Below are 14691 nucleotides of genomic sequence, written 5' to 3' on the forward strand. Positions count from 1 at the left end.
CGCCCCCCTCACTCGTACACCTGTCCAAATTCTCACCCAAAAACTTCCCGTTCCAGCGCAAGCGCTCATCGACTCCGGTTCCGCAGGGAACTTCATCTCTCATCAATTTCTCCAAAGACTCAACCTCCGGAGGAAATGTTGGTCCCAGGAACTAGCCACCCACACCATTCTCAGCAAATCGCTGTGCCGTGGTGGCATTCATCATTTCTCCCCCACAGTTACGCTTTACCTGGGATGCCCATGGATGAACCAACATGAACCCACCATCAATTGGAACTCTGGAGAAATTCTGCAATGGGGTGATTCCTGCTTCAAGAACTGCCTTTCTTCTGTGCCCAAACCGTCTATCCGCCGGACCTGTCAACACACCTTGAAGTCTTCATCCAATATTCAGGTGAACTCCACCTCCGTTGAGAGCCCAGAAACCGAGAGCAAAACTGAAATTACTCCAGAGTACCAGGCATTCCAGGATGTGTTCAGCAAGCAGTTGGCGACCCGTCTACCACCTCATCGGCCATTGGACTGCCTGGGGCTACTCCACGAAAGGTAAGGTCTACCCTTTTTCCATCCCAGAACAGAAGGCCATGGAGGAGTATGTTCAGGAGGCTCTCAAACAACGTTTCATCTGACCATCGATGTCCCCTGCCGCTTCCAGCTTCTTCTTCGTGGCCAAGAAGGACGGAGGCTTGCGGCCGTGCATCAACTACCAGGCACTCAACTCTCAGACGGTCAAATTCAGTTATCCTCTTCCTCTGGTCCCTGCCGCCCTGGAACAGCTCAGTGGGGCTCGCATCTTCTCCAAGTTTGACCTGCGGAGTGCTTACAACCTCATTCGGATACTCGAGGGGGACAAATGGAAGACGGCATTCATCAATCCGACAGGCCACTACGAGTACCAGGTGATGCTGTATGGCCTGTCCAACTCCCCCTCCGTATTCCAGGGGTATATGAATAAGGTGTTCCGAGAGTACCTCTAACGCTTCGTCATTGTCTACATCGACATCCTGATCTACTCCCGGAACCTGGCCGAACATCACCAACACGTGACGCAGGTCCTCCAAAAGCTGAGAGAACACCATCTCTATCTCAAGATGAAGTGCGAGTTCCACATGCCATCCGTCCAGTTCCTTGGATATATCATCGACCAACGAGGTATCCAGATGGACCAGAGGAAAGTGGACACCATTCAGAACTGGCCCCAACCTGTCAATATAAAGGAACTCCAACGCTTTCTAGGCTTCCCCAACCTCTACCAAAGATTCATCCAGAATTACAGTCTTCTCAGCTCACCTCTCACCTCACTCCATCCCAAGTCTCTGTCCTGGAACCCCTTGGCCACAGAAGCCTCCCAACGCCTGAAGAATGCCTTCATCACCTCTCCAATCCTGGTACACCCCAATCCAGAACTCCCATTTGTGGTTGAAGTTGATGCCTCTACCAGCGGGGTTGGAGCGGTTCTATCCCAGCAGCAGGGTGAGCCTCCTCGACTCCATCCATGCGCCTTTTACTCCAAAGCTGTCTCCAGCGGAGCAGAATTACGGTATTGGAAATTGTGAGCTGCTGGCGATCAAGCTTGCCTTGGAGGAATGCTGGAGGGAGCTCACCACCATTTCGAACTCATCACAGATCACCGGAACCTGGAATATCTCAGAGAAGCCAAACGACTCAACCCAAGACTAGCCCGTTGGGCTCTGTTTTACACATGGTTCGAATTCACCGTGGCCTACCGACCTGGTACCGAGAATTGCAAGGCGGGTGCCTTGTCCTGTCACCACATGTCTTTTTTGGGCTAGGGCATGTGAACTGTGCAGAGAGTGTTCGTTAAATAGTCTGTTAAAGGGATAGTTCACTTTGAAATTTAATTTTGGTATGTTTTAGCTTACATCAAGGGCATCCAAGATGTAGGTGTCTTTTTTTCCGCAGTAGTTTCAATTTTGATATTTTTAGGTCAAACCGTTCTTGTCTGTCAGTCATATAATGCAGGTCGATGGTCACCACCTCAAAGAGCATGCACAGAGTCCAAATTAAAACAATTCCCCGTCGTCCAAATTAAACAATTCCCCATCGTAAGTACACATTGATGGCCTAAGACACGAAACGAGCGGTTTGTGTGAGAAAACGAACAGTATTTATATCGTTTTTTACCTCTTGTACACAGCCACGTCCAAGTGATCTGAGAGCGCGGGCGGGTATAGATATATACAATAGAAGTCGCCTTGGCTACGGCAGTTCATTGGAACGAAACCGTAGCCAAGGCGACATCTAGTGTATATTTCTATACCCGCCCGCGCTCTCAGATCACTTGGACGTGGCCTTGAGGTAAGCTAAAACATACCAAAATTTTATTTCAAAGTGAACTATCCCTTTAAGCTTTGGTTACTTGCAGAGTGCTGGTTTGTGTCATTACTAGATTGTGATTGTCTGCGTTTTATGAAATAGGGAGGAGGTCTGCCTCTGCCCAGTGACCAGCACTTTTCCTCTGTATGGCCTGTTTTGTGACAGGAATTACAAAATCTGTTCAGTTTGCCTTCTGTGGCTTTCTGAATTCTCCTGCAGATGGAGGATTTTCATGACATTCTAACACAGCTACCTCACAATGCATTTGTTTGCCTGACTCAATTTTTGTTGCCCAGCTAACCTTCAAATGTATCTTGTGCTGGAGAAGCACCACACATGAGCGATTGCTGTACATGCAGCCCTGCATTTGTAAGCAGTAATTCAAGTAGAATTACATTGTTGTGGTTAACAACTTCAATTCCAGAATACTCAAAAAGTTAAAACATATTTTCTGCATATGTCTCAAACGATTCTTCCGTACTCTGTTTCCAATTGAAAATCAATTCCCATCCAATAGGACTACAACCACGCAGATCACGAAGGCATTGTTTTAGTCTATTAAAGATTTCACTCTCAGGCTCATGTTGATACATTGACTGCACAATGGTGCCTGTCATCAAAACCTGCTGTATCTTATAGATCAGAACATCTGGAATTGAGCTGATAACAATTTGCCAAATATCTTTTGGTTCGAGCTGAAATGCATGTTTTTGACTAACAATGCATCTCCACCATGGTTCAAATGGCTCTTTCAAAGGGAATGGTCCGATCTCTGCTTTAAACAAGTTACATTCAGTTACCGTTAAAGGATGCCGAATGGTTGACTCTGTGCCGTTTGGGTGCTGTATCACCTTAAGGGCTGAAACAGGCACTCTTTTAAAAACTTTATCACATGCTTCATATGTCTGAAAAGATACAGGATTATTAGAGCAGGCTGCCTCATATAAGAAGTGCACATTTTTAGTCCCATCGCTGTTACGCGTTTTGGGAGACTTGGACTTTTTAGCATTTAGCTTAGCCTTAAGATCTGCAATGGTGTCTTTGTGATTTTTACACTTTTCAGTCAAGGCTAACAGCTCAGCTAGTAATCTATCTAGCTGTGTTTGAAAATCTTGAATCTTTGCCTCAGACTTTTGTGCCTCTGCATTTTTAGATTGCACTTCTTTACATTTAGCATCTATACTTGAAGATAGACACGTTGTTAACTCACGTAGCCGTGTAAAACTTATGAAGTTTAAAGCCTCAATTATTTCACCATGTTTTGATTTCTTCTGCTTACTACCCAATGTTTTTCACCAAGTGAAAATTTCATTGTCAATAGTGTCCATGTTAAGACCTTTTCTACTGAGTTTGTACAGTGTAGGCTCAACCTTTTCGGACCATAAATTAAACAGGACAAGATCATTACACATGTTCCAATTTATATTTGGGGAAATTTACTTAGATTTCACAATAATGGGACTACTTTAGATTATTCTGATACTTCTAATCTCTGTTTCATACAATTCATGCGATTGGAGACTTTCCCTACCATGCCATGAAGCAATGAAAACAGACTTACCCACTCCGAGGTTAGAAGGTCAGCATTAATCCGTTCAAAAGTTTCCCCATTTCGATGACCAATTGCTGTGAAGCCATTACTCCAAGGATAAAACAATCCAATGTCAAATGAGAAAAACCAAAGTAGTTGCGGATACAAAAAAGTATTAAAACTCGCGAAAAATGCATCACGTCGGGCTCACCAAAAACTGGAAGGCTGGAAGCTTACGCTGCTATTTTGAACCAGTAATCGGAACAAAAGGCAGTTGAAGGATAACATGTATAATTCAATAATTATCTGACTCTAATATAATTAATCTGACTCCATTAAAGTTGTTGTTATTCTTTAACTTCTTCTTTAAAGGTGAAGGTCTGTCTTAGAACTGATAGGAAAACGTAGGATTTAACCTGAACGTTTAGATAACGAAAGTTATAATCACTTTAGCTTTCAACATAATCAGTGATAAAAGGAAAGATTCTCAAAGCCTTTAAAGCAGGCAAAGTTATTTATTAAGTTACATTTAATATACAGACAGTAGAATGGAACAACATACTATAGAAACTTAGTTGTAACAAATAATGTCGTGCAGAAGAGGCCGTAAAAGCCTTCCTTGTAGTATGAGGTTACGCACCGGTGTGCGGGAGTGGCGGGGTTAAAGCCTTTTCTCCTAGATCAACAGTTACCTTTCCTTCTTATACCCTGAGCAAAGCATTGTTAAACATGAGTGGAATACCAACACCAAACCCAACTGACAGGAAACCAAAAGATGAGGCAAATGGGTGGAGATCCAGAGGGGGAGAAGAACATTAACATATTATCCTCAATGTATGTTTAAGCATTGTACATTAGGATACTTTTTAATATCTCTATTAAGTTCACCACCATTAATTTCAGTTTATAAGCTGTCAGATGAGACCAAACATGGCGTAGGCCTAGTTACATATTAGAACACACTAATAAATAAACAGTATGTAGTTTAAAGCATATTCCTGTGAAGCAAATGGTACAGACGTGTAATTGAGGTGCAAACGACTCTGTCTCTCACGACAGAATCATCCTGTGCCTGGAGTGTCCCAACAGTCCTCAATCAGCATATTGATGAAACCCTTGTACTAGATAGGCATTAGCATACTGTGATGATGAAGGCCATTGTGCCACGTTTAATTCACATGTATACCTTTAAAAAGCTTTTTGAAGTACTAGGGCAGTAAAGAGTTCTGCCCATATTTGCTCAGCCCTACTGCTGCTTTTTTAAGTCAAATGTTTTATGCCCTTCCCTCGCTCACTTCCCTCCGTCTCATTCGCTCAGATGTACATCACTGCTTACGGTGCAGGAGTGCCCACTACTGGCGGAACCCTTGAAATGTGTTTAAATGGAATGCCCTAATCCCTTGATTAATTGGAAATGCGCAATGGAGCTGAATTATTATTTACAGTTTGAATTTGTTGTTCATTCTATAGACCTTTATGTATGCTTGGGCTGTTGGAGAAAATATAAAAAATTCCACAAACGAAAATGATAACAATACAATAAACAATAACAGTCAGTTTAAGGCAGCTACAAGTATTATGCAGTTCAAATAACTCCAATATCATACACTAGAGTTGTGTGGGGTGGGGGTAAATTAAGCACAATCTGCCATGACCTCAGAATCATGTTGCATTATGGTCTATGGATCTGCCTGAAGTGTACATAGCCACGTCCCAATTAAGGGACGGCATCCTTCGAAGGCCGCATTCAAAGCTTCTGAATTGGGATGCAACTCAGTTGAGATCATTTTACAGACTCTAGTCTTTGAATCTCGTTCAGCAAAATACATTTTCCAGCTCTTTCATCTGCTTTGGATTTAGCGATTGTTAAAAAACAGACGGAAATGTACAGTGCGTTTGGACCCTTTAAGCTCTGTGAGAAATCTGGTTAGAGCATATCTTATGTCTTATGAAGTCTGTGTCACCTCTGCGTTTTGGGATAAACCCAAAATCTTTATTGGGTGCTGCATCGCTGGCTGTGGCTGAAGATGTAGTTGATGTTGCGAGCCTCATACCCATTATAGGCTCTGTGGTGGCAGGAGGAATGAAGAGAGGAATCTCAGTGATGCTGAAGAGAGCTCTGAATGACATAGCAGAAGATGCCAGAAATTTGCTGATAGCTTCCCTGAAGACTGAAGTGTAAATGTAAAATGTGACAGGATTAAAGGTCTATTCAACAGCATTTATACTATTAGTATGTTTACAAATGAAAAATAAATCAGCTGTAATTACATGGTGCAAAAGTTCAACCTAAAAGGTCAGTTATTCAGTCATCCAATTTCTCTGCATTACTGTCATTGTCGTCACTCACCTGTGAATATAATGTGTTGAATAAACCTGCATCTGGGTTCAAGCTTCATCCTCTAGTCTGGGTTTCCCTTACATTGCTCAGTGATCACATAATTTTATTTGTTTCAGATTTTTCTTGTGTGTTATATCTCGTGATCTCATGTGTATTTGAGAGTACTTTAGTCACAATTCATTCATTCCTTTCAGGAAACAAGAAAGAAGGTCAATGCAGCGCTGAATAAACATACCATCCTATTTTAAGCCTCAGTGAATGCAGATATCCACCCAGTGATTTAATGAGTATTTGCTTGTATTTTTCGTCAAATGGGGTTCAACCAATATTTCCATAGATCCCGAAACGCACAATATTAACATAGGTTACTGACAGCATAATTTACATATGAACAACTTTAGAGATTTACAAACATTTATGAATCTTTATTGAATCTATAAATACTTAATTTGGTGGTTCTATTGTATTTATAATCAATAAGATTAATTATATTTTCAATGCAATCACATTTATTTAATACAACTGACACAGTTACTTGATTTGAAATGATCACATTTCGCTATATTGTGTGTGACTTTTGTGCTATATATTCAACTCTTATATTGTAAGAGTATTATAGCCTTCCTTGCCTTGTATGGCAACTGGTCTTTCATTTTGCTGTGGATTTGTAGACACTTGGCAATTGTAAAACAACAGACAGAAATCTACAAGAATTATCATGCCACTGCAATCAGAACCAAAATCTTTTCAGTAGCCTACATTTAGACTGCAGTTAAATCAACGCATGGGGGTTAATGCACAAACTCCAGCAAACTCCATGCAAATATTTATGTCCCTCTGACTGTTACTATGGTGATTTGGCAGTGAAAGTGAAAGTTATTTTGGGAGGGGGCGGATCTTTTATGTCCAATGGAAAAGTTAAAAGGTCATCTGCGCTTCATATCAGATGCTGTCAGTGTCTTCTTGCTGTGTGGATTGTTCAGACGAATTTGGTAAGAAAGATACAGACAAAAAAAACAAAAAAAGCAACAACTTTTGACAGGAATATTTCTTTTTGTAAAATGAAATGTTCAGAATTTTTGCCCTATATCTTATACACAACAATAAATTGTTCTTATTTATAAAAAAAAAAAAAAAACATTTATTTAAATAAAGTGTCCTTTAATGCTGTAATGTAAAATCGATTTTAGAAGCTTTTTTTTTTTTTTACATTATAAATGATGTTTTATTAACAAAGTTCGGGAGGAGCAGGTTCAGATAATTAACCAAATTATGCACAGCTGGAGATTAATCAGTAATCAACTCAATGACAGAGTATAAATTCACAGCAGACCTATCTCTGTTCATTGAAAGTTTGTCAGCATCCCTCCTCCACCCCATCTCCTCACTTCCAGTTCCATCTACACTTACCAATTGGGGGGAGTACTCTGGGTTCGGGCCTAACTCCGAGCTCGGAGCCCTCCCCCCGGACAGCACGCCAAATACGCATAAACTTATCGTACTAATTATATGTAGATGTGAACTCGTGAATCATATATTCATTTGGACTCCTGGAATGAATGTACTTGTGAATGTGAAGGAAACAACAGCTCCTCTATTCTTTGTCTTAATTCTTTGTGTCTCGTTCTCTGAAAACAATTTTGCATTTAAGATCTCTGTCTCGTGATGTCTACACGTTCACTTTGCATAAACACAATACCCCTTATTGAAAAGTGTGCAGGGAAAATCATTTTACAAAACTTAAAATGAGTATGATTTACTCATATTGAACTATTGAACATCTAATGGTTTCATGAATCATGTCTTGACAGGATCTAAATGGAGAAATGCTAAGATAAAGCTTAGGAGTGTCACGATATAGGCCTTCCGCCAGATTTGGCCACTGTACAGAAAGCAAGTTGTAATTATTTTGCTGGTCCTAAAACGGGAAATGTTGCATCAGCCTCTTAACTACTGACGCCTTTCTGTGTTTTATTATATGTGTGGCGATGTGAGCATTATGGAACTCTAAACTCTTACATGTAATTTAATTCATGCTCGACGACGGAGGTTGCCTTCGCGCAAAAAGTCCACAAGGTTCTAGAAAATCCCTAATATGTACAAAGACATCCAGCTATAAAATGCAGATAGAGACATTTTGAATGATGAAACATGAAGAGAATTAACATGCTGTGATAGAAATATTTTACGTAATGGGTATTTTCAACATTAAATGTACAGAGAAACGCAGACTAAGGATGCTCAGGTCAAAGGCCATATACTTAACCAAAAAGTGCTTAACACAGTAGAACTAACAGTCATATGACTAGCTCAGATCATTACAAACCAATCACCTGAACAAATCACAGTGAAGAAGACTTGAGTGATTTTTACTCAACTGTATGATACAAATGTACATGGATCTTTCTGTTCAGGAGACTCACTTGGATGTTGTGATCAGTGATCTCCCGGCCGTGAATAAAACTTAATTTCTACAAAATGCTGCGCAGCTGAGAAACAGATTCTACGCTCAAAAGAAAACAGCAGAACATCAAAGTGTGATTGAGGTAGTGATAGTAGCTTCATCGACGGGACGCCGTCACCTTACTTCAGGGAAGTATTGTATTGTATTGTATTGTATTGTATTGTATTGTATTTTTAACAACTGCAAGTTGTTTAAATTGTCCGTGGTAAAGAAGTCAGGTTAAGTAGGTTGTATTCGTATTAAGAATTTCCACGATATACCATTGAGACAATAATGGTTTATCTACAGTATGTCTTTAAGACATCTCGGGTACTTTCATGAGGATAATGTACATATATCTATAATGCAATATCAATCAACATAGACTTTAGCACTGCAGAATACGATAAAACCACATCAGTTCACAGAAGGAAGTTATTTCAACTTGGTTGCCATTAAGTGTAATTGTTCCTTTTGTATGCAATGGTGTGATTCTTTCCCCCAAAAAATTTAAGATGAATTTGACTGATAGCATTTTTTTTTTTTTTTTGATTTCAATAAGCCTCTGCGACTTTGGTATGGATGCAAGGAGACAGGGACAACCAGAAGGAAGGATCTTACTGATATGCCCACCCTTTGAAGCTGAACCGAAGAAACGGACTGCACTGATTAAGTTTGGTCTTCCGTGTTTCAAGTCAAGTAAAATTAAAACTATTGCAACTGTTTGTTTTTTTAATACCAGGGACATATACTCTTGTAACAAGCACCACTTTAACCTACAGCCCACAGATGCCACACTTACCCTGTAACTTAATAGAAAAAGAAGGTAACAGGCACCACTGACCCTGTAACTACATATATTAGTTATTATTTCCCCAGTATAAAAAAAAAGTTTCAAGTTTTAGTTTTACTTGCCTTGAAACAAACTAAAAATCCCAAACTAAAACAGCTGTACCTTTGCTATCAAAACATTACTGTATAAATGTACCCCATAATTTTAAAACATGTATTCGTACACTATTATTACAAAAAGCTACACAGTGTATGTTCTCGCTAAATTGCTCCCAAATGTAATATTTCTGCCTATTATAATAGAAGAATAAGTACCCCTTAGTTCTAAAATACTTACAGTATAAATAATTTGTTGATTTTCCTGCCTGGGTTGTTCGTTTTACTTTGTGGGCTGTAATCTAAAGCGTTACCAATGTTTCTTTAACTGGGGTTAAGCGCAGTGTGAAAAGCCCTTTAGAAGACCATCGTCTTTTCTTTTCTTTTTTTACAGGATATCAGAAATGCATATTGTACAAAAACTGGGTTCTGGTGCACTTTGGCAAACAAACTCATGCTTACTTTCTTAGTCGAAGATAAAGATCAAAACAGGATGTTGAATTTACATGAGTATATTTGCATGAGTATATTTGAGTATATTTGCATTTGGATAACAAAAAGTATGAAATCGCACTCACACAGATACACAAACATTGATTTAATTATTTTGTCTTGTCCTTTGCAGTGTTTTCCATACACTGATTTATCTGTGGCGGCCCACCACAATGTCAACATTGACCGCCACAAAAACATTTCAGTGCTTTCCTGTCATGTCTTGTTTTGGTTTTGTTTCATGTTCTTGTTTCATGTCTCAGTCATGTTTCCTGTATAGTCATGTGATTCCCTGTTGAAATTGTCCGTGGTAAAGAAGTCAGATTAGGTTGTATTCGTATTAAGAATTTCCACGACAACTCCATCTGTGCATGTAAGTTTAGCGTGCGTTTAGGAATGCTGCTACGCATTATTTTCAATTGACATATTTGACGATTACAGTATTTTACTAGATTTGACATGAGGCGTGTTTGTAAAGTTGTTTTCAGCCAAAATAAAAGCTTACGGGTTTATCTCTTGCATGAATAGAAATTAGGACAAAACTAATTATGAAAGTTTAATTTATGTTTCAGTGCATTTGTTTTACGGCTATTACTGTCATAAGGATAATATTATAGTGGTAGTATAGTAGTAGTATGTAGTGTAATGTAGACTGATACACTATATCACAACTAAAAAGAGGTTTGAGTCCCTTTTACAGTTCAGGTACAAGTCAATTTGCTCACTGAAGATGGGTTGGAGCTCTTCTTTTTTTTTTTTTTTTACTTTCAAAGTGCACCAGATTTATACATTTTCTTCCAGGGGGTGCGTGCCCCGGGACAGGTCTGCATTGACAAATATTGTGTTGTAAATCAGAGTTGATGCAATTACAGACCAGTTCTCCTGTTATTTTGCTTATCAGTCCAATATCAAACTGCATGGTTTTCTCATGCATAATTTATTAAATCTACAGGTTGTTGTCCTGTCTTTATAACAACTGCTGGTCCTCTCATGCCATTTGCACATATGCTTTAACAAAGGAACCATTTATTTGTCCATTTGACTAGTTACTGGTGATTGTGAAAGCAAGTGGAAGGGTTTGGGTGTATCCTGCTCTGATCATATATCTGATTTTTAGGTGTACTGTATACTCTCACAAGCTTTGATACTTCGAGTTGCATCTTTCAGAGCCTTCTTGCTCAGAAATATTTGGTAAGAATGAGAAATGTATATCTTCCTGCATCACTTATTTAAAAAAATTAAAACATTTAAACATATATAAAACACATTTTCTAATGATTAAATTTAATATAATTTATGTGTATTCTGTTACTTTATAGGTCCCACCAGTAATTCTCTAACTGAATGTATGAAATTTTCTTTAAATACCATTAGCACCCCTTTGTGAAGGAAACAACTGTGCTTCAAGCATTTGATCTGTAAGCATAAAGGTAAGAGTTTGTCTCTGATTGAGATATCTACACATTTGTACTTGTGTTAAATACATCAATAATGTCAAGATATTCCAATCATGAGGCTTATGTTTGTATTCCAACTCATTTTTAGATGTCATCTGCCAATTACTTTGACATAACAGACGAGCTGATGAAGCTCCAAGAAATGATTTCTACAAAAGATATTCTATCAGCGACAAACACAATCAAAGAATTCCTCGAAAAGCAGGATCTTGTAGAACTTAACATTGGTGTGACGGGAGAGTCAGGTTCTGGAAAGTCCACGTTTGTCAATGCATTCAGGGGTTTAGGGGATGAAGAAGAGGGCGCTGCCAAAACAGGTGTAGTGGAAACCACTACAGAACCAGAGGTTTACCTTCACCCTAAATACAACAATGTGAAAGTGTGGGATCTTCCTGGCATTGGAACACCAAACTTCAAAGCCAACAAGTATCTTAAACTGGTTCAGTTTGAACGCTATGATTTTTTCATCATCATTGCGTCGGATCGGTTCAGAGAATGCCACACTCAGCTGGCCAAAGAGATCATGAGAATGGGGAAAAGGTTTTATTTTATTCGTTCCAAAATTGACTTAAGCATTAATGCTGAAAAGAGGAAGAAAAATTTTGACCATAAAAAGACACTGGATACCATACGGGAGGACTGTGAAAACGGTTAGTTTATTCAGTTAATGATATGGCAATGTTTTGACAAACAGAGCAATAAAAAATTTTAGGTTGTCAATAACATTATGCTTTCTTGTGGATATATCTTTGGTAAAACAGATATTAACATGCATGTAATTATTGATAAATATTGTCCATTAATAATACAATATTCCTTTAATTATGATTACATCACTCATAATACCTTTATTTTATACCTTTTTACAGGTCTGCGAAAGATCGGTATAGGGGATCCTGTCGTGTTCCTGATCTCTGGTTGGGAGCTCAGCAAGTATGATATAAATCTGCTGCAGGAGAGGATGGAGAAAGAGCTTCCACAGCATAAGAGACGTGTGCTGATGTTGGCTGTGCCGAATATTACATACAATATTAATGAGAAAAAGAAGAAATCTCTAGAGGAAAACATTGCAAGAGTAGCCTTCCTGTCTGCTTTTGTGGCTGCAATTCCTCTACCTGGTCTTTCGATTGTCGTGGATTTAGCCATCATAGCGTTTGAGATAGAGAAGTACTGCAACGTCTTTGGTCTTGATAAGCAATCTTTGGAGAAGCTCTGTGAAAGGTCTGGAAAGAGTATAGAGACTATAGACAGTCTGATAAAGTCAGTTTGGCATAAAGGAATATGTACAGGTTCAATCTTATCTATACTAACAGACGCATCCTTGCTGGTAACAGAAGATGCTGTTGAGTCTGTTGTTAGGTATGTGCCCCTTTTAGGCTCTATAACGGCAGGAGCAATGTCCTATTGGGCTGTATCAACAATGCTGAAGAGAGCTCTGAATGACATAGCAGAAGATGCCAGGAATGTGCTGATGGCTTTACTGGAAACTGAAGTGTAATTAGACAGATTTAACGTACCAGCATATTTAACCAGTGGTTTCAAAGTTTGTAGTACTTACAAGTTCATTCTTTCGGAAAGTAATAGTTCATAAATACAAAGTTCTGGCATGAAACTCTAGATGGTGCAGGCTAAAAGGTTTTTTTTACTCACCTGTTCATAATCACATCATAGGGCTCAGCTGATTGGTTCTTGCTGTATCAGTAGCTAATGAGCTCACTGCTCAACCTTCTGCTCAATATAGCATTTGCCTTAGCAGTGCAGCGCGCTTCATAAAACCTCCACCTTCCCCAGCTCCACCTGTATAGATCTGCTACGGGTAATTCATGTACGCTATATTCAACCTGTATATGCTCCCAATGAGCCAAATAATGAGAAACAACCAAATTGCTTACCACAGCTATGCAGACGACACACAGCTGTACTTAGCCCTATCGCCTAATGATTACAGCCCCATTGACTCCCTGTGCCAATGCATTGATGAGGTCAACAGTTGGATGTGTCAAAACTTTCTTCAATTAAACAAAGACAAAACTGAAGTTATTGCGTTTGGAAACAAAGATGAAGTTCTCAAGGTGAACGCATACCTTCTCTCTAGGGGTCAAACAACTAAAAATCAAGTCAGGAATCTTGGTGTGACACTAGAGTCAGACCTTAGTTTCAGTAGTCATGTCAAAGAAATAACTAAATCAGCATACTATCATCTGAAAAATATTGCAAGAATTAGATGCTTTGTTTCCAGACAAGACTTAGAGAAACTTGTGCATGCTTTCATCACCAGCAGGGTGGATTATTGTAATGGACTCCTCACTGGCCTTCCCAAAAAGACCATAAGACAGTTGCAGCTCATACAGAACGCTGCCGCCAGGATTCTGAGCAGAACCAGAAAATATGAACATATCACACCAGTCCTCAGGTCTTTACACTGGCTCCCAGTTAGATTTAGGATTGATTTCAAAGTATTATTACTGGTATATAAATCATTCAATGGCCTAGGACCTCAATACATTGCAGATATGCTCACTGAATATAAACCCAACAGATCACTCAGATCATTAGGATCATATCAGCTAGAAATACCAAGGGTTCACTCTAAGCATGGTGAGTCTGCTTTTAGCTATTATGCCAGCCGCAGCTGGAACCAGCTTCCAGAAGAGATCAGATGTGCTCCTACAGTGGTCACATTCAAATCCAGACTCAAAACACTTCTGTTTAGCTATGCATTTACTGAATGAGCACTGTGCCGCTGTTCGTCCGACTGTACTGTATTGTATTTCATTTGATTTTTCTAAACTGTTTTAATTATTCTTGTTTCTTTTTATTATTTTAATTTCTTCTATGTAAAGCACTTTGAATTGCCATTGTGTATGAAATGTGCTATATAAATAAACTTGCCTTGCCTTGCCTATATTGTACAGCAGCAGCATGTCTTACTTGCTCACAGCAGCGTGTCATGTATGTATTGGCAGTAGCAAGTCCCGTACTTGCTCTGCCGCAGCAGCAAAAAAAGCAGCAGCAGCAGCGTAGCAGATCTATTCCACCAATACCAAACATACAACATTGTCATACCCATTACCATGTCAATCACTCTGAGAGTTGCCATGACAGAAATATAATCGTATTTATGTTATATTGATTGTTATTTTAAAATCAATATAAGATTAACCAATATAGCTTCTAACAGATGCAGCTTACATCTTCTTAC

At 39.2% G+C, this 14691-nt stretch overlaps 1 protein-coding gene across 2 annotated transcripts; it reads left to right on the forward strand.

Annotated features, from left to right (window-relative positions):
- The first annotated feature begins 9216 nt into the window (after nucleotides 1-9216).
- LOC309510355 (interferon-inducible GTPase 5-like) lies at nucleotides 9217-14394 on the forward strand. 2 transcript variants are annotated; one of them, XM_082185105.1, is made up of 4 exons: nucleotides 9217-11223; nucleotides 11352-11462; nucleotides 11578-12139; nucleotides 12359-14394. In XM_082185105.1, the coding sequence occupies exons 3-4, from the start codon at nucleotides 11578-11580 to the stop codon at nucleotides 12985-12987; spliced, it is 1191 nt and encodes a 396-aa protein (XP_082041231.1). In that variant the 5' UTR covers nucleotides 9217-11223; nucleotides 11352-11462; the 3' UTR covers nucleotides 12988-14394. The 2 variants fall into 2 exon arrangements, with proteins under 2 accessions (XP_082041231.1, XP_082041232.1); XM_082185106.1 differs by having other exon boundaries at nucleotides 11407-11462.
- The last annotated feature ends 297 nt before the right edge of the window (nucleotides 14395-14691 follow it).

Source organism: Leuciscus leuciscus, assembly GCF_965113295.1.
Source record: "Leuciscus leuciscus genome assembly, chromosome: 12".
In the NCBI taxonomy this organism is placed as follows: domain Eukaryota; kingdom Metazoa; phylum Chordata; class Actinopteri; order Cypriniformes; family Leuciscidae; genus Leuciscus; species Leuciscus leuciscus.

Excerpts from the sequence above, each read along its gene's own strand:
- LOC309510355 (XM_082185105.1), top strand. The coding sequence starts at position 11,578 with ATGTCATCTGCCAATTACTTTGACATAACAGACGAGCTGATGAAGCTC. Across the intron at positions 12,140-12,358 it reads ACGGGAGGACTGTGAAAACG|GTCTGCGAAAGATCGGTATA; the intron begins GTTAGTTTATTC and ends ACCTTTTTACAG.